This window comes from Anser brachyrhynchus, assembly GCF_964034855.1.
Source record: "Anser brachyrhynchus genome assembly, chromosome: 3".
NCBI lineage: Eukaryota > Metazoa > Chordata > Aves > Anseriformes > Anatidae > Anser > Anser brachyrhynchus.
In genome coordinates, this window is record NC_137696.1 from 18290438 (window position 1) to 18315225 (window position 24788).

The 24788-nt window shown below is 41.2% G+C and overlaps 1 protein-coding gene across 5 annotated transcripts in view; it reads right to left on the reverse strand.

Moving 5' to 3' along the window:
- TTBK1 (tau tubulin kinase 1) overlaps nt 1-24788 on the reverse strand; it is a 108256-nt gene that overhangs the window by 72036 nt on the left and 11432 nt on the right. For 2 of the 5 annotated variants that reach the window (XM_080585844.1, XM_080585843.1), the window contains 3 exons: nt 24091-24192; nt 19516-19674; nt 11092-11239 (listed from right to left, as the gene is read on the reverse strand). In XM_080585844.1, the coding sequence (XP_080441970.1) occupies nt 11092-11239; nt 19516-19674; nt 24091-24093 (310 nt within the window). In that variant the 5' untranslated portion in view covers nt 24094-24192. Of the gene's footprint in view, nt 1-6020; nt 6072-11091; nt 11240-19515; nt 19675-24090; nt 24193-24788 lie in introns of those variants that run through there. The other 3 variants (XM_080585845.1, XM_080585842.1, XM_080585846.1) reach the window with 2 other exon arrangements.

The window sequence follows — 24788 nt, forward strand, 5'->3', positions numbered from 1 at the left end:
AACAGATTAATTTTGTTTCTACTTCCCAGTCCCATACTTCAAGACAGCATTTGACATTCAATAATAAAACTGATTCTGAAAAAGCCATGAGTGGAAACCAGCATCAGGGATCCTTGAATCCTCAAACTGATGCTGCAGGGCACAAGTGGGAGCGTGACTAACTGCAGTTTATACCACCACCACGTGCACGCACCACCACCATAGGTGACACCCTCCTTGAAATGAGCCACACATAACCGCGTGGTTTCACAGGCTCGCTGCCAATGAGTTCATTACACCAACTTTATTCAGTAAATACTGACTTACAACCACAGCTACACTTGCCCTATTAGCATTGCTTACCCTTAAACAGATAAGTAATGCTACTTCAATGCATAAACAAACCCTAATTGTCGGAAACACCTAGAAAAGAAAGATGCATATGAAAAAGTCCGATAAAACATTAAAGTTGTTAAAGGCAATTTCCTAATAAAAGAAGGGAAAAATCTGTGCAACTACACGTCAAGTTCTGGCATGTGGTTAGAAACACAAACTACCTCTACTCAGGCAAAATCAAACCCAGCCAACTACCCTTCAACACGCAACTAGCCATCTGAAAGTACTGAGGTGTTGCTGCAGCATCTACTTTTCATCGTGTGACTTCAGACAGGGCCTATCTTCAAAAAACAACGCAGTGTGTTCTAGAGGGAGCGCAGGCTGTGGTTTCAGATCCTGTCCCATAACGGATTTGTGGTGGGGTGCCCCCCATATTAGCAGAAGGGGAAGTACGGTGCATGCATTCTTCTAACAGCAGGGCACTGATAACAGAGTTAAGGTTGCTGCACACCACAATGCTGAACACTTGGCTCCTGAGTAGATTTCTAAGCAGGGAAGAGGGTGAATGTCATTGCATAGCTTTGCCCTGTATTTTTGTAGCGCTTGAGCAGTGGCGATTTTAATTAGTTTTTACAACAGAGCTTTTTTATTTTGCTGCACTGTCTGAAATGCCCTTGGGACCCTGCTATTGCTCTCATAGGCCGGTGGCACCAAAAACCGTGTAGGACACCAAGACGTGACAGAATAGGGAACTGGAGGGCAGTACAAAACAAAGAAACATCTTTCACCCCAGAGAACCAGAGCTTTGACCAAAACAGTGCACACAGATGTGGAAATCCAGGACTGTCTCTCAGGGAAACATAGTCCATCCATTTCGGTAGGAGCTTCAGTGGCCTGCTCTCACAGGGCCCAGCAGCGTCCCAGAGCAGAGCACCCACACCTTCTCTCCTACCACAAGGAGAGAACACTGCTGCTGGCAACCACTCTGGAGGGACAGAGGCCTTCTTTTCCTTCTTAACCCCCGGAGAACAGGCTTAAAAAAAACAAGCCCCAACACCCCAACCCCAGCTCTACCCGTATCTGGCTAGCTAAGCAGAAGGGTACTGTCAGGAAAAGATATTCAGAGATGAGGAAAGGTTTCTCATCAGGGCAGCCTCTGCACTCTTCCTTGTCCCTTTTTCTCACATACTATGCCTAGGTGTGCCCACGAGTACCGGCTGCCACTGGTTTCCTGCTATCAATACATTCATTGCAAATTCAGTGTTGACTTTGACCTACTGAACCCTACAGGCTGAAGCAGCTTTTTCTAAGAGGAACCCTTTGAAACATTGGATGCGGTGCATGTTTTGGCCCTGGTATTACCAGGATGGAAGAGCCAACAAGCCTCAACTGTCCCCATACTGTCTTGCCACTGGTCCCTATACAGATGGAGACACTGCCTGCCGACGTGAAGGCGGCCTCCAAGCCCGATTTGTGGCTGCAAAGTCAACACATCTCAGTAGCCTCTGAAAGAACCAGCAGGTTTCTCTGGGAGCTTGTAATACCCATGTCCTCTGGCTAACACAGCCCATGCAGGTCTGTGGGCAGGCCAGCACAGGCTCATGCTCACCCCAGAGCTGACTCTCAAACCCATACAGACTCACCGTTTGGTGCTCTTACATACCTCAAGTCCCACTGTGTTTGTTTTGCCTTGTAGAGCACCAAGAGATAGATATTGAGGCAACAGCCAAAACAATGACTGTTTTTACTGGCAATGAGAGCTGCTGTGTGGTAGAAAGGGTAAATGACTCAAATTTTTACTTGCTTTTATTGTTTTAAGTGACTGTAAAGCACTCCTAGCAAGTATACCATGTGCTTTTTCTTGCTCTAAAACTATGGACAAGATCATCAAGAAACAATCCTCTGACAGGGAGAATCACGAATCCTTTGTTTCGGAGGAATGGGAGTGCTGCTGTTTGATACACTTGACTGTGATTTAAGATGCATCCCTGCTGACAGTACGGCCGCTTCAGCTTTCAGCTATGTTCCCAAGAACTTTTTTTTTTTTAATCAGTTCACTCCATAACATTATTATTTTCTGGATCACACAATTTTACAGAAAGAAAAAAAATCAGATAATTGGTTACAAATTCAAATAACACACTTCAGCTTTCTGTAGTTTTTGAAAAATAAATGAAAGTCTTATCTGCACTAAGTTTAATACAACTGACAGTTCCTGATGACACGTGTCTCCAAACAGATTTTATTCTGAATCCTCCTTTCCAGCCTAAAATGGGCTTGCCTAAAATGTTACTTTTCAGAGAAGAAAATAAAAAAAATATATAAATAAAAGGAAAGAAAAGAAAAGAAAAAAAGACCATGCCAATTCCTACATGAAACAAAAGGAGTGTAAGAGTGTAGAGAAACTAAGCCCCATTTAGCAGTGGTGTATGTACAGCCAGCTGGTCACATAGATGGGATAAATCCTTGCAGCATCAACCCCTTTGTGTATCTGAGGCTTTTACTCATTTTTCAACTAAAGGAGGCATCAGTATACAATTGTTTGCACTGTTGGAGGAGTTCATGCCATGCTGAAGTAGCAGATGGAGGATGAGAGTCGGGCGTGACTTCGGGATTCCTGCAGATCAGTCCTGCAGCTGATCAAAATTATGTAGCACAAAAATAATCATGTTAATAACCTACTGTGCAGTCAAGATGATGGGACTATCATTCTTTCCTTTAAGGCAGAAGGAAACAGCCCTCTTTCCTCACACATGCCCTCCACAACCATGAAGATCATAGCACAGAGAGAAGCAAAGTGTATATTAAATCAGAAAAGTCAGAAAATAAAAGATAAAAAATTTTTTTTTCCAAGTTATATTTAGCATGGGTAGCCTTATTTTACTGAAATAACTGTCAGATTACACACAGACAATTAAATGCTTCCTCCTCAGATAGATTCGTTCCACTGAACAGCCATTCTAGTATTAAAGAAGATCACAGGCTATAGTTTATATTGGTGTTTATTATTAAAACAAAGCATATTCCTTCCCATAAGGTAAAGAAACAGAGTAAGAGATTATGAAGAGTTTTATCCCTCTAACTAACAAACTAACATAGGCTGGAGGAATAAGTCAGCCCGATGTTAACAAACACTAACCTGAAAAAAGTTTGAAAGAACACGTGTTTTATTTTATTTCACACATATTTATTTCTCTTGGCAATTAGAGAATGCAGTGCTTTAATGTTCACCCACAGAAAAATATTTTTTCCTACTACTGCTTTTAAATTAAAATGAACATTAAAAATCTCCCATAGACTACTGGGTAAGAAATAAAAATATTTCCGTTACTGAAATGGTCTTTATGATCCCTGTTCTAAAGGAACTCAAAAATTATACTCAATAACCGTGTCCTAATGTATAAAAATAGCATCACATAACTGGAAAACCCTTCTACCATAGGATATATATTCATCATCTTGTTGAGATACAATTAAAATAAAAAACAGGTTAATACTTAAAAAAATCCATTACATGAAAAACCTTCATTAACCAGCTCTGAAAAAATTAAATGATAATCTTTTTTTGAATATATTTTTCCACACAAATCAGTTTCAAAATGCTTGTAAGCAGTACTCCTTCTGATCTACTCTTTCAAGTTCTTAAATATTCCTAATGTACTTTCAAGACAGCAACGAAACTAATCAAAGAAATAGTAAGAAAGAAGTATGTGACATTGCTGTTGCAATTTGAAGCATCTTTTTTTTTTTTTTTTGTAACAGACAGCGTATTTCCTGTATTTTTACCTGCACAAGAACAAATAACCAATCTTTCCTTGTAAAGGGTTTTCAAGATTTAAACCTTTAAAACCTATGCTAAAATTATTTTGTGATCCATCTCCATAGATGTGCTGTCTCATTGCTAACAGTCCACCAGAAGCATCTAGGAAACGTTCACTGCATAAAATTCCATAAGTCTCACAGCAATTACTTTTACTCTTGTAACTGTTACCCTTACACATTCTTGCATATGTTCTGTAGCACAAGATGAAAAATAACATAACAGAGCAAGTCCACCAAGATGCTTGTGGATAAAGGAAATCATGACATTCAAAGAAAATGTCAAAGAACTGGGTTTGTTCCGCTGTAAGAAGGTAGCAGAGGGGAGATATCAGAGATATCTGAAGAGATATCTGGTCAGAGACACCTCACATGAAGGTGCAGAGAAGACGAAGCCTGTCTTTTCTGGTGTCCAACAAGCTGCAAGACAGGAAATTCTCATCAAACACAAGGAAATTTTTTTCACAGTGAAGATGTTCAAACCCTGGAACAGGGGCCCAGAGAGGCTGTGAGATCTTTATCTTTAGAGATAATTGAAAAAATTATTGGAAAAAGCCTAGAGCAACTGGATTTACGTGCCTGTGCTTTGAGCAGGAGGTTGTACTAAAGACCTCCAGAGGTCCCCCTGCCAGCCGAAATTATCCTCTGGCTCTGTGTCAAATACTCTTTTTTTTCTTTAAGGTCTGTGCTGCTGATGCAAGAGAATGTCTGACCAGTCTAGTCACAAACTCAGTTTAATTTCAGAATCATCAGTCAAGTTTCTTTTTTATTCAGGCAATATGAGAAGTATTAAAACAATGGTATATCATGGGCTAGAAATAACCAGCATGCCACAGACAGCGAGCAGCTCAACCTCAAGATAAACTGCATAGGAAAAGACCAAGTGGTTACTTGATATAATTTGCTTGTGCACTTGGCACTACCAAGTACTCTAGTACATGCACAGATGCAGACACCTAGCTATACAACTGCATTCACTGGCATTTGGAAACCTAATGCAGCTATTTCTCATGTTCATGCTTTATAACTATAATATACCTTATATATATATCCTCTATTTTTATTCACTTGTCAGCATCATTGTCAGGTTTATCAGTTTAGCACAGATTTTGTATTTTGAGGGTAGTTGATGTCACTTCTGTACAAATATTCTAAAGAAATGGAGGATCCATCTTGAAATAATATGAGAGGTATTTTCACCATCTTCTAATTTTCATTGGAAATACCATCTGAAACCTAACAAAGTTGACTAGATCACAGTTTTCTTTCCTCTGCAGTTAGCAAGTTTCCTCTCTGGCCAGACAAACTAGTTGACTTCAGGGACTTGTCAACGTGACTGGAGGCAAGGAGTTCTGTACATGAAAGAAAACAAATTCAATGCTGGAAGTCCAGTTTAAATAACTACATTATCCGATAGTAATCCACCAGGATTTCATTAACTGGGTTAGCCTCACTATTGCTTCTGTAATAAATTAACGTACTAATGGACACACATCAAAACAAAAGGTTGGTCATCACCTTCTAATCCAAAAGCAAAACATAAAATTGCCTGACTTTGCATGGCATCATTTCATCTGCTTGTGTCCCAAGACCACTAAAAGCTTTAGGATGACCAACCACTAATGGATTCTACACAGGACAAGGCAGAAAAGTGAAAGAGCAAGAATTCAGCACCGCCTCAAAAAAGCGTATTTTAAATCCCTTTCATCCACCCCATATCCCTCCCCAGTCTTGTGAGGCCATGGTGACCAAATGCCAGTGCATTCAAACACCCGCAGGAACCTTTCACATGGCAAAATGCAGTGCCAGGCACAGAGGCTACAGCTACCTCTGGTGTCTGAATCTGCCTCCCTGTGTTAGCCTAACACCTGACAACAGTAACTTACCCTGCTTTCCAGTCTTCACAGACAGCTTGGTTTCATCAGCCTAACAAAATGCTGTAGAAACATAAAAAGTGTCTACGAAAGTAACAGAAACTGAATTGCAGGGAGTTAAGATACCACCTTAACAAGTCAAAAATGCAAAAAGAAAAGACTAGGTCTGGCAAACAAGAAAAAACAAGCAAGATCCCTTTTCTTCCCTTCTTTTATTTGTAAACCCTTACCTGTCCAATCGCTGGCAGTAAATGGTGAACAAGCAACACAGAACTGCTTCACTATGTGCTGTAATAAAATCAGGCACTCAAAACCACAATGCCTGTGACCAGGCTGCATCTTGCACAACTACTCAATATGCAGAAGATCTCTGCACTGCAGAATAAAATTAATCAGAGTCCTACGCAATGAGATTGGTTACACTGGAAAGAAGGCATTTACAAAGAAAACATCACACTGAGCAGTGCTTAGGAATATCTGGCTGCCGAGTGAGGTCGAAGGCAAGTACGCAGGACCCCACAGCCTCATACCAGGAAAAAAATTACTGTGGTGGATTAACAGAAATTGCTCAGCACCAGAATGATCTGGCCAACTTAACTAACCATCTAGCTGCTCTGTTAGGCTGCTCCAAGAACAATCCTACCAAAGGAAAGCAAATGCTGTGGCCACATCCATATTTTGGGGACCTGCAGATCAGGAGGTATCCAAGGCACATGCCTTGTGAGAGATCCTTTTGTACCATTCCAGTCTCACAAGCCCTCAGAGTACTTCCTGAAAGGCATATCAAGAAGTGGGTAAGGACAGGAGGAACACATCTGAACTTAAAGCATCTACTGCTGGGCCTCACACAGTCCCTGTCTAGCATCCGCAGAAGATAGTGCCTGGTGCATTAAGTGCATTAAAATGGCTTCCACAGGCCTCTCTGCAGCAGCCCAAAAGCAGGAAAAAATAACAACTGAATTCAATAACGGATACTGATTTACTATTTCTACAACTAAGGTTGCTGTTGGAAAGGCAGCCTGATACTGAGAGTGCCCAGGCCAAGCACCTCAAAAGCTGTGCTAGAGCTCTTGTGACAAAGCCCTTATATTCTGATAACCCCAAAGACTTCAGAGATGGGAGATGAAGTCAGTATTCACTGATAGTATTTCACAGATGTCCCTTTGCCAGCTGAATTTTGCTCCACAGCAAGACTCCACAGTGGGGAAATAAAGTCCCAGAGAGAGCAGGCAGGTGTCTGTCTGTCTGTATTCCAATGGGTTAGAAAAGCACTGAAGATATGGAAGAACATCGTCTATAAGTCAAAGGATTCTTCCTTCCAAGTAGTAAATGACAGAACACCATCCTTTTTTTTTCCCCCTCTTCTACAATTCTGAAGAACAGGAGACTCAGAATCCTGATTTGTAACGGCAAGGAGGTTTTAAAGCAAGCTCCCATACTGCCTCATATCTACGCAACTGCCACACATCAGTGTTGTTCACACAGTGAGTTTGGGTTAATGTGAACTTTTTTCTAAGCAAATAGACCCGGAAGATCCACTCCAGATGCACCCAAATAATTCCAAAATCCTAAAGGAGACAGAAGCCATGCCAACAACATGTCTCTCAGACAGCATCAAACCACTTCCATGTTGTGGAGAAAGAGAGTTACTCAGACCAAGGGACTGGATTAAAGTTAACCCAAAGCAAAATCCTCACACCACACCTAGTTTATAGTGTAAAACCCCAAAGACAAATACAGTGAGGATATATAGGCCCTCAGCAACCACCACAATCTACTGATCTGCTCATATTGCACTTCTTACTAACACAGACATAGCTTTTGTGCTCACTGATGTAGATAGTGACAGACCTGCAAAGGTCCTTGCTCTCTGGATAAGCAAGGTGCGAATTCACTTAGCCATACAGATCTTATTTCCATTCACTTTTTAACATAAGTTATCTAAAGCCTTGTCTACCCAGCAAAATGTAATGCAGCTCTAACTAAACCAGCAACCTTCCCTGCTGGAGGCAAGTTTTATCTGCAAGAAGAATTTTGATAATGCAGCTTAAACTCGGTTTCAGAATGCTTGACTGCTATGTAGATAAAAGCCTAACTGAGGTTAAAACCATGTGCAAGTGGTACTATCACGCAAGATTATCTCAAGTGAGGAAAACTCTACAATAATGATTAAAGTAATAAAATAAGAGCTTGGCACTAAAATAGTATTCCTCTGACAGAGAAGCTGTGTTCACCTAGAAGTTCAGCCTGAAGAAGAGAAGACTCCAGGAAGACCTCATTGCAGCCTTTCAGTACTTAACGGCAAAGGACTCTACCTCCATAATACATGCAGTGCCATCCCAAACACATGAGAAGTCAAAGGTCATAATCTTGTGGCCACTGATTCTGTAACCATCTATAGTTGCCTGAATATCACCATGTGGTGAGAATTCAGGTAACTTTTCAATCATGTTTCACCCAAAGCCTAGAAGGAGACTGTTGCTGGTACTTCCCAGTCCCAACACAACATAAAGCCAGAAGGTGACCCAGGATCCTTGCAAGCAACAATACAAGTCAGCAAGAACTTTGCCTTTGGCAAAAACATTACCTCTAAACAGATAAAGAAAAGGCCTTATACAGCTAGAAATATCAAATCAGTTAAGATCAGAACAGAATGGCTCTACAAGGCTGCCAAGAGATACTGAAGTGGCAGTGATCTCGCACAGCCAAGCACACGCGTCACAGAATCATTTGGGGTGGAAGGGACCTCTGGAGGTCATCTAGTCCAACCCCAATGCTTAGGCAGGGTCAGCTAGAGCAGGCTGTCTGTGACTACATCCAGATGGGTTTTGAATATCTCCAAGGGCAGAGACTCCACAACATTTATAGGCAATTTATGCCAGTGTTTGACCACCCTCACAGTAAAAAAACCAAACAAACAACAGCACGCACCACCACACACCACAGTGTTTGTTAGAACATACATAGACTCTCTAGCAGGGAGTTGTGAAGTACGTCTGCAGTATGGGTTAATGGCCAGCCCAAACTCTGTAAAGCTCTAATAGCTTGCAAGACCATGATCACAAGCTCTGAAAAAAAGCAGCAGCTCATTAGTCCTTTGTTGTTTTATTTAGGTAACACACCAACATTAAAGATGTGCTATTTAAGAGGGACTGCAATGCTCAATCCTACTAGAAAAGTACAGAAGCATTTTACACAACACTGATCCCTTGCTTTTTACCTGAAAAAAAAACACGAACTGACCCTATCATCTTTGGTAATAGCACCAACCTACCCCCTCCTACCAACTGTTTGGCTAAAGTCAGTCTCTCCTTTTCTGAAATGTTTCTCATCTTTCCCTAACGGCTCACTGTGAAAACATACACAATACGTGATTCCCAACTCTCTCAACCTTATTTCTTATTTTAACTTTATAATTTATTTTAGTAAAGCATTTGGGGATTAACCTTGAACCAAAAAAAGCTAAACTCTTCACAGAGCAGCTTGATTTGTACAAACATGGCTGAAGTAATTTGTAATTCTTAAATGCTGGATAGCTGATGCATAGCCAATTGAGCTGCTTCTGTCATTTCTGTCCCCTTGCATTTGCTAACTGCTTTACCAAATTCTCCTCCCACCCTGCCCCGCACCTCTAAATTCCCGGGATCATGCTGTGTACAACTTTGGCTGCTTTTCAAGCATTTATATTTTCAAGAATAAACATTGATGGAAAAGTATGAGCATTAATTAGTTAACTCCCTGAATATTCTCTGATGCTAGCTCTGATTCGGTGACTTCAGGTCATGCTTTTCAAGCATTCCCTGCTCTGGATATAGCATGTATTGACACTAGTCAGCATGATAGCATCTTCTCTTGGTATTCTAATAATCTGCTGTTCTACACAGTCACACCCCTCACTCACAGTGAGCAGTTCCAAGTGTAAAACCAAAAGCAAAAATCTACGTCTCTGCTTTGCTTATCCCATTACATTGCTTTGAGACTTCATCTACCTGTCCTGCTGTTCTCAGACAGCCTCTGTGAACCCAGCCTTTTAGAGGTGAACAGCAAGTTTTCTCTTAATGATATGGATTGATTTCTCCTTTGCTTTGATTCCCTTTACCAAGCACAGATGCATCTATTATAATATAGCGTATTCTAAAAAGGCCTTATCAGTCCTCCTCCTAGAAGAGCTGAACTGTGGAAAACTATTTGACTTTCAAAAATAATTCATTGACCTTCCCCTAGGGTCAACGTGACACAGACATTAACCCCATTTCAAAAGACCTGCAACCCTCTAATTCAACCATCTCTGGAGATTTTGTGCAAGGGCAGAGATATAGGCATGGACACAGGGCCACAACACTATCTCTGAAGTATGAGCCTTGGTGACAAGTATACTACTCACTGCCTCATGAGAAGGTGTCTTCCCAGCTCAGATGGGAACCCTGCAGAAGGAAACATCCCTTCTAAGGCATATTCTACTAGAACATGCAAACTGTACCTGCCAATAACTGCCCTTGCCTTCACAAGGAAGTCAGTGCACAATGCACTTTTGCAAAGAGCAGTTCTCAGCTCCTCAAAGGCAGATTTGGAAATTCCTTGTCTCCATCCTCCTATGGCTGTCAGCTTTTAGTAGAAGCCCCCTCACTGCTCCTTCAACCAGAAAGGACTGTTGCACTTTTTGTGCTCATCTACTATTCAACCATTTTACATGGAGTGTCCTTCATGCTCACAGTGCTTTATTCACAACCACTGCCCTCGCCCTTTGGGAGGCAATCAGATAACCTTATTTCTTAGTCAGACATTGCTTGCTCTGTTCCTTATCACCTAATCAGTATCACTAGACAGAACAGACCAGTGTACCAATAGCTCAGTGTAAGTCTCCTTGATGTTATAGCCTGGCAGACAAAAATAGCCCCTGTAGTTGGAACTCACTTGAGTAGGACACTGTGCAGAATGTAGTAACTTTCTGAGCTGAATCATTTAACGTAACAGTGCATGTAGCTGAAGAGAAAGGTGTAAAAAGCATTTGCAACTTTGGTTTCTAATTGTTAACATGCAGTGACCTTTACCCCTTCAGAGTTCAAAGAGCCTTCTGCCTTACCTTGCAGCTTCTTCAGGACAGCCACTTCCATCTTGAGAACTTGCTTGGGCTGCTGGGCTGATTCCACCTTCAAGGCCACATTCTCCCGGGTCAGCAGATCCATTGCCTCATAAATCTCCCCAAAGCCACCGCCACCAATCTTCTTCAACTAGAAGAGAACAAGGAGGTTTGGTACAATGCACAAGAGAGATGACATCAAATTGGCTCTCACAGAGACAGGCACTAGCTTCTTTAATGCATAGGCAGGAACAAATTCAGCTCCCAATCTGTGCTGTGCCTGAATCCCTTTACTGCACAGTTAGGCAAAAGTCCAGCTGCCCACTTGACTGTGCTATGTATAAATTCTTTGCTGTACATGAAAAACCAAGCCCAGCAAGTGATGACATAGATACCTAAAGCAAATGATAATGCCTATTACGTCAATAATGTTCTTGCCAAAGCTAAAGGAAAGACCCCTCAAGGAGACAGTAGAAAGTCTATCCAGAGTGTGGCAGATATAAAGTGTCATTCTCCCTCCACACACAGGTCGCTGCAGTAAAACACAACCATGGGAGCTGGAAATAACGCTTGCAAGTAACAAGTTAAGTGAAGTTTAAATCTCATTCATGGGATTTTAAATGCAGAACAAAATTTCCAGTAGAAGCTTTTACAAAATGCATGACCTGCTCTGCTAGTGAGGCTACTTCAGTGTCATGTTTCTGAGGCCTGACAACTGCACTACCTCAAAACAGTTATGTACAAGCCACAAGTATGGCTCTGTTCTGTTTCTCACTCTATTCTTTTTTTTTTAAACCACACCAAATGAAGCTTTTTTTGCGTCTCTGAGCAAAATTAAAGACTGCATCACGATAGGAGTATCTCACTACTTGGAAACTCAAACCATTTCAACTGAGATAAACTCAAAGCTAAAGATGTCTAGGTTCCAGCATGTATGATGATATGCACCTACTGGTTAGGTCATCTGCTTGTTCTAGAGCTGTCACCCACTCCCAGAGCAAGCTGAGCTCCTGTCTTTCCTGGAAAGTGATCCCTTGATTCTCCTTCTGCTGAGATTTGACAGGATATGCATGTATGGATATATGCATGTATGTAAGACAGACTCCTAAGGTGTTGCAAGTGTTAATGTCCACGCCAGGAGAATATTTTTTAAAATTTCTCTCTCTCTTAAATGTTTAAAGCACACTGTGCTGCACAGGAACAACTTCAAGTTTACAGCAGAGCTAGATCAGGGCTCATTTGATTCACTTAGCACTTATTCACTGAACCTAACTGCAGCCCTTCCTTTCAGCAGTCTGCTTTCACGGTGTTCACAACCGCTCTGGAAGCCCTGAGGACTGCTTGTTTCCAACAGCAGCAGTAACATTTGAAGAGAAAAAGAAGCTTAAATTAGCCAGACGCTCAAACATGCATCTTACACAATATTTGATGAGGTTTAAATGGTATTTGGGTGTCTTGTGCATCACAGAAGGCCTGTCCTGTGCATCTGTCCAGTTTGCTGAACAAAGGTCCCTGCCTCTCAAGGGCAGGTTTTTTTTCTTCTTAAACCATCTGCTTTTCTGGCTCCCAGGTCAAGAAAAACAACTCTGCATGATAGCTGGGACAAGAGTTTGTAGTACTTCCAGTATTAACACCCTGAGTATTGTCTCTAAAGATATTTTTGGATAACCCTTTGAGAGTTGCTATCCAGAGTCACTCTTCTCTTTTTACCTGTTATTTTACCTCACAACATTCTACTGGGCTACACAGGCATATCCACACAGTAAACATCCCAATATCTAGGTCATCACATATTATTCATAAATTATTACGGTGCAGCCCTACTTCTACTTGGAAATTCATACTGAGCTGGCTATTAAAAATCTTGCTACCAAAACAATGCTACATTCAGCATAGCAACAACATGTCAGCTGATATCTCAAGATTCAGTACACCGGATCTTCTGTTCACTTGCATATTAATGACAAAGAAGATGTGAAAGGGATAGCAAAAGCTGCAGAAGGCAAAAAGTTTAGTTGGGACCTGGGAGGACTTTGAAGGAAGATGAAAGAAGTCTCAGTGGGAAAACACACAGCAACACAAACAAAAGTCACCAGTAATAAATGTAACATAACACAGCAGGACTGGAGAAGAAACACGCTACACAAACATCTTGTCAGGTTGTAAATTCAAGAAATTGATCTTAGAAGAAATATCCCTGAGCCAACAGAAATCCATACAAAGATGTTTTTCCATTCACTGCCCTTAACAGGGACAGTCCCCATGTCCAACAGAGTTGTCAAAATGCAAAGCTATTACAGCGTAAATACAGTAACGTAATTAGGATCACTGCCCACTATAACCATCTGTAGGAAGGTCTTGCTAAATACAATGTGCAATAACGATCACTTTGCTATTAGAGGCTCTCACAGAGCTAGGAGTAGTTCATTTCAGGATTAAGAGAATGATTAGGAGCCTGGAAAAACTAACGACAGACTAGGACCACTACCTCAGAAGAAACAAAAGAATGTGTGCATCAAAGAAGCAGGTTGAGGAAGAAAGGTACAGGTACTGAGACTGACCACCTGGGAAAACAACAGAACTTGAGGACCCCTGAAAGTCTACAGAGCAACAAATGCAAGATGATGTGAGATCAAGACTAGAGTTTCTGCTGAATCAGAAAACTGATTTTATGCACACGTTCTAGACAATGGACGCAACCTCACTGCCCAAGAGCCCCCAAGCTGTCTCTCCTTCCTCGTATTTTTTCCTCAATCTCTTACAGAAATTATTCTCTGGCACACTTTTCCCAGCACACCAGATGGTCCTATTCATCATTACCAGCACTGCCAGCCTCCTTGATCTTTCAGCAACATCCAGAGGCCATCAGCAGCCATTTCCTTTTCTCTGTTGCTGAGCATGTGGTTTTATTGCAACTCAAGGTCTTGGCTGATGTCAGGGGTTTATCACACAAGCATCTCCTCGTTGCTTGGATACTTTCAGGGAGTTCAGCATCTAAAGTGAACTCTGCACAGCCTTCTGCAGGACACAAACGAGAAATGGGCACACACCACTCAAGAAAAGAAATGAATAAGGAAACTCTTAAATGCAAATTCAAGAAAGAGAAGGGAACATCTAATGAAAATCTCTTAAGTGGCAATCATGAGTCACCAGCCCATGCTATGCCTCACTCCTTGGGGATAATTCTCATCTCATCCTTTTTCATACTTTCCACAAGTCCATAAGACTGGGATACAGACTGATATCAACAGCAGGATTCATCCTACCTAAATGCATGAGCCTATAAGGAAATGGGGTGCCCAGGGTTCCATCGTAGCCTGGCGAACAATTCATCTGACCAAACGCTGGTATCTATTTTCACTCACATGTAGACAACTAAAATCAAGTAAGCTGCATCTCAGACATACGCTTTCAGTCCTTTCAGTATGCCACCAGTGGCCACACCACCACACGGCTCATTGCAGCATTTCTTCCATTTTTTTTGTGCCTTCCTGACACAAGGAGTAAACTTTTACCAAAAAGCCACGCTACTTGACTCCCCGGCGTGGCAGGCTCTGACAGGGGATGCCAGGAATTCCCCAGACTGAGCGTTCCCTCAGGACTAACAACACAAAACTGGCATGTCCCAGTTGGGGAAGCCAGTTCCCAATGCCTTTCTGGATGTATCAGCAGTTATACAGGACACAGACTGCTGCCTTTGAAGTGTCCTTTAAATATCCTTAATATTCTGGATTTATCCTGAAAAGACTCTTGCAACAGAGTTCTCCAGAGCCTAGGGAAAAAAGACAAAACAAAACAAAACAAACTCAAACAAACAAAACCCACCACCAACAAAACAGCCTTACCACTAAGCAGAAAGCAGTATTCAGAGAGGAGAAACAAAATGCAGTTCCACTGGGAATACAGAAAATTTCACTGTTTCATAGATGGACAGGTCAAAAAAATGAAAGGCACCCTCCCCACCCCCCTCAACCAAAAATACCTTTCAAGTACAAATTTAATCTTTTATTTAGCAACTGTATAAGGTGCCAATGCTCTAAACAAAGTCTGCCTTCCAAGGATATTATGTAAGGACAATACGTCCCCATGGAAAGAGTGGTTCAGTCCCAGTATTGGTGGCAAGGTCAGGAACCAGAACATGTGCTCTGAGTCCAGAGCGATGGACCAAACTGAGGGCCAGCAACCTATGGTGAACACAGCCAGGGTCAAGGCTATCACCCACAGGCTTCAAATGTTAACAGGGCAAACAGAAGCTACTATTACAGTGACTACCTATTAGGAGCACTTCCGTGGTCAAGTCTAAAACTCCTGCAGTCCAACTCAATAGGTCAGTTCATCCAGAAATGGCAAGCAAGCCTCATCTGATCCAAGAACCGGTGAGAAAGAGTAGACAAACGTTCACCAAACTCTGAGAGTCTGCTCCACTAGGAATTACACTGATCTCAAGGGATAACTTACAAAAAATGGGCAGTTCTCAGCTTCTCATTTCATGAGAAGCCGATCAAGAAGTCAACCAGTCAAGAAGTCAACCAGTCAAATTCTAAATCATCTAAAGACTTGCCAAAGTCCACTTAAAATAGTTCTGCAGAGACACCAAACAGGCCCCAGGACTGACAAAGAACACTTGCTTGTCCGAAGTTCCCTCCCGGAGCCATAAATGGCCTTTCCACCAAGACAGGGCCAAAAGAGTCCACAAGAGTTTGTGGGGCATCTGGCAAGGTGTCCAAAATAAACAGGAGAGGGGTGAGGGTAACCAAAACTTCAGTTCAAGAATGCCAGAAACCAGAGCAGGGATCGCAAAATAGCATATATGAATATAAGAGTCACCACTTGTATTCAAAGCTCAATGCAACGGCCAACTCTGTCTTGCTAATAAGTCTCAGCTGTGAATCTGCAACACAAATGGATTAGGAGAGATGAAGAGAGGTATCCACTCAGCCTTAACACCTATAACTAGTTCAAAGCAAGTACAAGTTACGTTTGGTTTAGTTCCCTTCCCTGAGCACAGCAGTACATATCATTCAGAGTACACGTGGATCAAGTCATCCTCTGGGGTCTCAGCAAAAGTTCCATGGTTCTAGTACCATCCAAATTTCATCTAGTTAAAACATCTGCAGGTAAAAAATGATGATTTAAAAGAGTACTTCAAGTCCAAAAGTTGTGATAAAATGCGTAAGTACTCCCTGTCCATGCCTTTCTCCAAAAATAACAACAACAGCAAACATCATTGCTGTCAGAAAGCCAAACTTTTCTCACTTGGAGTGACAGCAAAAAGAACTACCACCAGGCTAACTGCAGAGAATGAACATCTTCATTTGTCAGAATTTGTCAGCCAGCACATAGGAGGAGAGGAGGAAAGGAAAGAATTCAAGGAATACATTAAACCGATCTAAATTTAGAACTTGGCTCAATACTGGAAGTATACCAGCACTAAGAACCGCAAGGTTCAAGCAGATGCCCAGCCAGAGATAGTCACAATGGGAAGACAAATTGCACGAAAAGCCTTCTGGCAGCTGAACCCCAGTGCCACATAAATATGCCACACACCTGCTTGTGCAGGATCCATTTCTCACAGCAGAGCTTCACCTGTCTAGCTTGCATGCTCTGTGTTAAATTCAGAAAGGTCTATGACAAAAAAAAAAAAAAAGCTTTTACTACACTATGCTCACTTAAGGAGCACTCCCCTTTTTGTCTGTCATTTGCTCCTATGCTAATCAATTCCTTGGACCAAAAGTATTTTTCTACTTTTGTCGGTTACTTTGAGCCCCATACAGCTCCCAGTTCTGACTGGTTCTGGGAATCAGAATTTCTCATTGATATTTTTGCCCTTAAGCAATTTCTCTGAGCCTTCATATGGAGTAGCGACCTCACTGCAGTACTGAAGAATGCTATGAGCTAACATTATAAAACATAAAAGGCTATTACCCCAGTTATAGCTGTTGCTGAAAACATAACCACATTTCTATATTTTCTAACAAAGGGTAATCGGTAGAAGTTATATCAGTCCCCAGACTTACAGATTCATGCAACAATGAAGTCACTGAAACCCACACTTAGTGCCTTTATCAAATTTACAATGAGTTTGAAATGTTCCCCTAGGAGCATAACCAAGCACATCTTAGGTTTCTAAAGACAAACCTAAACCCAAACCCTTCTGCTGTATCCAAGACCAAAGGTACTCTGTTTAGACTGTGTAAAAAACATACAAGCAGAAAAACATCACTTGCAGAAGTTTTAGCACTTCTGCCCATGAAATAGAAACTTGAGGCTTGATGAAGAGTAGGAATGGTACAAGCCCAAGCTGGCTAGGGTGCAGAAGAGTATCTGCACCAATGGCTTAGCATCAGAATTGCATCTAACTTCAGCTTTGCAAAGAATATGCACCGATCTGGCCAAATTGTAGGGTCTGAGGAAAGCTCTGTGCAGGGAGGGTCAGCTAAAAGCTGCAAACAGTATTTTCTGAGAAAGTCCATAAGCACAGAGCGTGTTTCAGGTCTTGTAAGCCTGGTAGCCTGCACATGCAGCAGCCTCCCAAAACAAGTATACGTGATCCAGCCAAAAGCTGCAAGAGCACAGTGAGACCTTCCTGCAGTTGTGCTGAAAAGCTTTGGGAGGGGGGAGAGGGCGTCTCCATTTTGGCATGTAATTGCACAGAATCTAGAGATTCTCCATCTGCTCTCAGGAAGCACAGAGACTGAGGAGCAGTTTGAATTGCCTAAATATAAGGATGTTAGGGGACAGGCCAGACAGGAAAGTGAAGGCTGTGGAGAAATCAGGAGCAAAATGCTAGGATGAAGCGAGGCAGGCAATGGTGGAGTAACAGGAACAGAGCAAGGTGCAACTAACTGTTCAACGCAACAGAGAGATACAGGCAAGACGTATGACTAATGAAAGGATGGTACGTTGTCTGAAGTGGGCTATTGAAAATAATCTACTCACAACCTGGAGTTGAACATAGTTCGCAGTCCTGAGTCTCTTTAAGTCGTCTGATATTCACAGCCCACTGCAAAACTCACGAGGCAGCTGTACTGTATCCAGTCAGCACAGGGAAACTGCTTAGTGCTGCTACCCCAAATCACTTGCAGTTCAAACTATAGAACTTTGTGCTGTGAGTTTTCTGATTCTGACACTGTTGGTAATTCAAGTTAAAAATGGACACAGTGCCACAAATGAAATTTTAATTTTCCTTTTTTTTTTCAAAGACAAATGCAAAATACAGAAAAAGAATACAGAACTTTAAACAGTAAAAACTTAAGCAATCCTTTCATGTATTATGTTCTAGTTTCTTTATCTGAGATGACAATATAATGCTACTTTCCCTCACCTCCCTCCCAGGGGCCTCACTTTAGGAATAAAGAGAAAGCCTTATATGTAAGAGAAGCTGCATCCTCTGAACAAATCTGGAAGCAATGAAACACATGTCTAGAGGATGGGATTCTCCCAATGTCTCTACCAGTGTTTTCACATGATTCTGTACAAGCCTCTGCTCACAAGCTGTCATTGTTCTCAAGCTCGTCTGCTGGGTGCCTAAAACAAGACAGCCAGGTCCAGTCCATAGAAGTGCTGAGCATGCCTGGATGCCCATGATGTCTAGCAGAGTTGTGCTTTGATCATAAGCATTAAGCAGTCTGTAAAAATAATTAAAAAAATCAAGACCTAATTAAATTTGAGACCCTTTCTGTAAAAGCGAGCTAATAGTTTTCTCGTACATCACCTGGTAAAAAGCATGAATAAAAAAAATATTTCTGACACAGATACTGCAGCAGTAAGAAACACAAAAAGGTGCGTTTAAATGGCAAAGTCAAGCCAAAAATTTAAATGGATATTAAGATCTGCAGCAACACAATGTATACATGAAAAGATGAAATGATTCTACTGATTCAATGTGTCTTATCCAGCTTGCACATCAGATGAGACAGTTGACTCATGAAGACCTAAAACTCTTTAACATGTGATGACATAATTTTTAAAAGTATTATAATAATTTGAACACAGAAGTTGTACCAACAAGCTAATTATGGAATTTCTGACTTTCGAAGTCAATGACATTCTAACCTTAAACATTTGCATTTAAATTATCTTTTTGTAACGTTATTTATTTATAGGGATATCTCTAGTATTCTTTGCCACAGTATCTCAAAATCAGAGTTTCTTACTAAAAGATGATTCAACCTGCTGCAACAGTTCAGTCCTAACTAAAAATCCCTGGCAGGTTTAGTCTTCTAAAAACACCAGATGTTCTAAAATAAAAACACTAGAGCAATATTGACCATCTCCTTGCAGTGTTCTACTAACACGTAGGACAAACCGTAGGACTCCACTGTCTCTTGCTGGAGCCCAGGACTAACCAAATAAGTTTCTATACTGTCACAGGAGGAGAAGATCTGTTTGGGACACCGAAGGAAGCACAAAGCCAGTGCTACTCACCACTTTCCAGCGATCTTTGACCACATAATTGGCCGGAAGGATGTCGACCTGCTCCCCTCCTCCACTCATGTTTGGTTCGTCCTTGATGACTGCTGCTAGGCACTGCATTTGCCAGCCAGAGAGTATTTTAGTAGCTCCCAATTTAAATGAGCCATTTATCTGGGGGGAAGAAGGGACAGGGGAAAGGAATGACAGAATTAGTACAGGTTATGGCAGAAGTACATGCTATATTTCCAAAGGTTTTGTTTATCACTAAATTAGAACCAGTCTCTTAGGAAAGAAGGCGAACTCACCTTGCAAATACCTGAGCTCAACCCATGCATAAACTTGGCAGACGCAACCATGCTTCAAGTCAGCAGCACAAACTAAAAGGGTGACAATTCCCAGCTATACCATGCAGGAGTCCACTGCTCTTGGGCTTGCCAGCCAACAAGTCAAAGAGAATCTAATGCCAAATGCTGCAAGAACTGTTATCGTTACTAGGCAAAAAGGTCTTGCTTTAACAGAGCAGCTGCAACATCGGCAGTTTTTATGGTTTTCATTGGACGACATCCAACACAAATCAGAAGGGTTTGCCAAGTATTGCATTCAATAAGCCTAAAAGCATCAGAGTAGGGTAGAAGGCCCTTTAGAGAGCCAGAATTAGACACTGCCACTGTGATGGACAGCCAAGCAAAGAAGATAGGGATGGTTAGAAAGGGCTTCAGCCATGTACAGATTAGTCCTCCTAATAACATACACACTGCTAGAAATTATCAAATTAAAATACAGAAATATATCTTATTCCGATAGCGTTTGCATGCCCCATGCCCCTTTTTTCCTGCTTTTATAGGGAGCTCCAGATACCCTATGCTGAAATTAATTTTGCTTCATTTTTTTTAAATTACAATTCTTCTTCAAAACTGACTTCCAGATACACACTGAATCCCCTTCTCTAGAAGAAAGTGAATCGAAACAGAACTAATAGATTTTCCAAATGCATTTTGCCTCTTCCTGTAAGATTCCTTTCTTGCTTTAGAAGTAGGCCAGACTGCACAGATCTCTTATTAAGCTTTCTTCGTGGTTCTATCTTCCTTCCCCCCAAAATATTCCATATTTTCCTTCCTAAAAATGAGTGTTACTGCAGCAGTCTGACAGATGAGTTAAATAAGGTTAACATCGTAAGTATCAAATGGGAATAAAAGACCATCACACTTCTTCAGGCCACAAAAAATGAATAAAGTCACCAGTAAATTAAGAGCTCAAGTAGTGAAAAGAGCTCATTTCCTAGCAGTAAAAGGACCAAGGAAAGATAGGAAGGGACCAGCATGCTGTGTGCACAAGGAAGCAGCAGATAGAAATATGTCACAAAGTCCAAGACAGAGGATGATCAAACATCAGAATACGAGCAAGTCAAAAGATTTTGTTCTCAAAATAGAAGATAACTATGTGGAAAAACCAAGCAGCAGAATAATGAAATAAGAGGACTTCTGAGAAACGTTCACACAATCCAACATCTAATAAAGTACAATCAAAATGATAAAAGAGAGATAGGAAGAAACTGAATTACAAAAAAAAAAAAAAAAAAAAATCAGAAGAAATGATACTGCGAAATGCTTCAAATTCCCATAGAAAGAATCCTGTATCTGTATGGAGCAGCCGCTCTTTCAGTTTCCAGCTACTGAAGACAAAAAGAAACTGGAAAACTCTCCACTGAAAAAGTACACTCTGTGTTTGGCAGCACAATATTTGTGCTTCTTATTCCTAATGAGCAATTCTAATGCTATTCCCTGGCTCCTTTATTCCAGCCAGAACAGCGGGACTGACCAGCCCTAAGCTAGCAACAAGCTCTGCACATGCTGTACACCCAGCCTCCCTGCACCTCATTGCAGGCTGCATGGGAGAGAATCCCCGAACGTCTCTAAGGCTGCCTTTTCCTCTAATATTTAAAGAAAAGTCATTTAGTTACAGACTGTCCTAACTCTTCAACTTCACGAGACTATAAAAGCACATTAACATACATGTACAGAGGCAGGTACCATCTCTGCTCTTGAAAGTCTCTTGGTATCACTTGACGAGGACAAGTACAGCACAACGCAGGTGCTGGCTTGAAGGTGGTGCAAAGTCAGCTGGAGATCCAGGGTGGATCAGTCTGGTGAGCAGTGGTGGAAAGTAATCCAAAGGAATAATTTTAGGGTGAAGACAGAGTATGAAAGTCAATGAATTCCCACAGCTAGGTAATATAGAACTGCTTTCTCTGGTGCTTTATATACCACTTTCCTTCAATGTTATATATGTGCACAAAACCAGCATGTTTGTTATTTAAAGAAGACGTTATAGAAAGCTTTACTGGCTTTGAAACAGAATAAAATCCTCCTGTGGCTCTACCATGAATAGCAGCCATTTGGTGATACAGAATTATGGAACAAAGTTTACTGATGTGCTCTGGTGCAGCCAGAGTGAGGCAGCCAAACAAAAAGCCAATTTAATTACAGCCTGAGACAAATTTTAAGCTGTTTTAGATTGCAGCAGCAGCACAAAGCAGTGATACCATACCACAAATTTGTTCCCGAGGCAGTATTAATACTGCAGAAACATGCTTATTGGGTTTACCAGAACAACACAGAAGCATTGCCTACACCCATGACAAGATGTAACACACATTAACCAAGACTTCCAGAGAAAGGGTGAAAGAAGGGGTGGAAGTTACCTTTGTGCAGAAAACATAAGTGCCTATAAATCATGCTTTAACTTTAATGCAGTGCTTTAATTCCATCTAAATCAATAAAATATAGCGTAGACGTTGCTTGACCAGCATCTAAGTCTGGTGCCAGCCCTCTGCTGGGGTTGAATTTGCTACTGAAGCTACAGAAGTCAGGTGGTAAAAGATGGTCAGTGGGGGACAGGTAAGGCACTACCACCTCTTCCCTAACACACAACCCAGAACATTTAATGTGCAGACACAATGCTAAGTGGTGTTAAGAGGGGCTGGAGCAGAGATGGAAGGATTGTAGCTTGCTTGACTACCAGAAAGGCTGCTCCTGACTCCAATGAGTATGTCCAAGCATATGAACTCTGAATTATCTTTCTCACTTTTAGCTTTAAGATGTACAGATTGCAGAACGTAAGGGTATATAACTGAAGACGGTGACTAGGAAGACAAAAACTTTCAGTTTGTCTTTTTCTGTAGCATTTTTCAGGAAATCTGTACCCCTATTGCAATAAGAGAAGCAAGAGAGTTGAGGAAGCCTAGAATACTGTAAAACTGGCTTCCTAGCAATAGCATATGAGGTAGAAATGAAAGCAGCTGCAAGAAAGAAACAGTGACAACAACAGGACCAAATCCTGTCTCTTGGCCAACCTTAGCATGCAGAAGTGTGAAATAGCTCTTTCATACTGCTATCTCTTCCAGCCCATACTGAAGAATCTTTAGAGTTTTATAAATTTAGTCTTGGTCTTTAAAATATATATATATCCAGAAAACCCCATGCTTAAACAGGCTGCACTAAATATTCTGACACACTGCTCTGCTATCTGTTCCTTCTACTTGGCATCAAGACAGCTCCCATGAATAGCACACGTGGATAAATGGTCTCCTTAATTTTAAGGCAGCTTGCAAGAAAAACTGATGTAATATAGCAGCAATTATTGAACTGACATGAAAATGTAGACCAGCTGAGAAGCGTGACTAGGAGAGGCAACAGTAAGAAACTCAGGAGGAAAAACTTATTTCAGTGCAAGGCCTAATGGTGCGGCCTATTAGTTTGGCAGAGCCAGACCATCAAAGGCACCTGCCTTGTTCACATTTGTGTTCATCAGGAGAAAAACTCAGAGCAAACAACAGGAACTTCACAGAAGCTGCTAGGCTGAAGAACTTTTCACAGCAGATGCTAAAATCTTACACAGATTCAAAACCTGACTTTACAAATTCATGAGAAATACACAATTATAATTAAAAATCCATTAATGAGCTGCATAGAAACATTCCATCTTCAGCTTAGGAAGCCTTCAGTTCATGAATCACCGAGGGCAGTAAGAGCATTCTGGTGAGCCATTTTATTTTTCCCTGCTTTTCTTCTCAATGCCACATATTCATTCTTGGCAATCTTGGGACAGGATACTGGGCTAGATGGACCTGTGATATGACTTGGTATGAGCAGATTTATGTTTTTATCAGTTACTTTCAAAGTAGTGTATGCATATGTATGTGTGTGTATACACACGTCTCCCATATCCTATCAAGGAGGTCAGAAACCAAACAATAAAGAATCATTTAGAAAGTCTCATATATACACCCCAAGTATTTATCTTACAAGTTCTCTTTCAGGCAGGCAAAATTTTAAACAGCTTGACTGAAAGAATGATTTCCTTATTTTACAGGATCCCAGCACTCCTAAAATTAAACTTATAAATATGGAGCATTCCTTGTGGAAATCTCTAGCATTTATACGAGAACTTTCCTATGTTAGTTCACTTCAGTTTCAGTATAATGGGTTAGCAGTGCTCAAAATACAGCCAAACTTAAACAAACATCAAGTTGAAAAGACGCAAGGTGGTTATTAAACAGCAGAACAAAGCTATGGAGGTCTGTCTCACCATCTTACTAAAGGTCCTGGATAGTCCTAAGTGTCTTTATCTCACTGTTGAGGAATTGCAATATGTCACTTTATTTCAGGACACATCCTCACCTCTGGAAGCCTACAAATTAAAACAATTAGAACAAGTGAAGTTTATTTAAACTGCTGTAGCCCAGGACCCTCATTACTTGATCAAAGTGTTGCCCACATCATGACCAAGGGATCCACCTTAATAGCATATCCCAAGAGTGTTTTAGACAGCTGATGAAAACTACAGCTTTTTAGGTGAGATGAGGTTGGACATGCGCAAAAACAAAAGAAACAACCCTGGTAAGCCACAGTCTAGAAATCAGATTGATCTCCCTTTCCAATACTTGAATGGCAGGAACAGCAACAACAAAAGTTGTTGTGAACAGAATTTAGGTATAACTTAGCTGTTCCCACCATGAATATTGGTTTAAAAGATCCCACAAAGATGCAAATTTACCAGCATTAGGCCAAAATGAAACTGACGGGGCAGGTAATAAGAAAGGAATACAATAAGTAGGATTGGGAGTGCTCAGAAGAAAAAGAACAACAGCAGGGTTTCCAAGTGCAGCTGAGCAGCAGAACTTGGGCTCAGTCAACAGCACCATTAACTGCAGGCACTCAGTGTCACTCACGATGTTACAAACTTCATCTGTTTCCAACACACAATACCAATTTTCAAAATTAAAT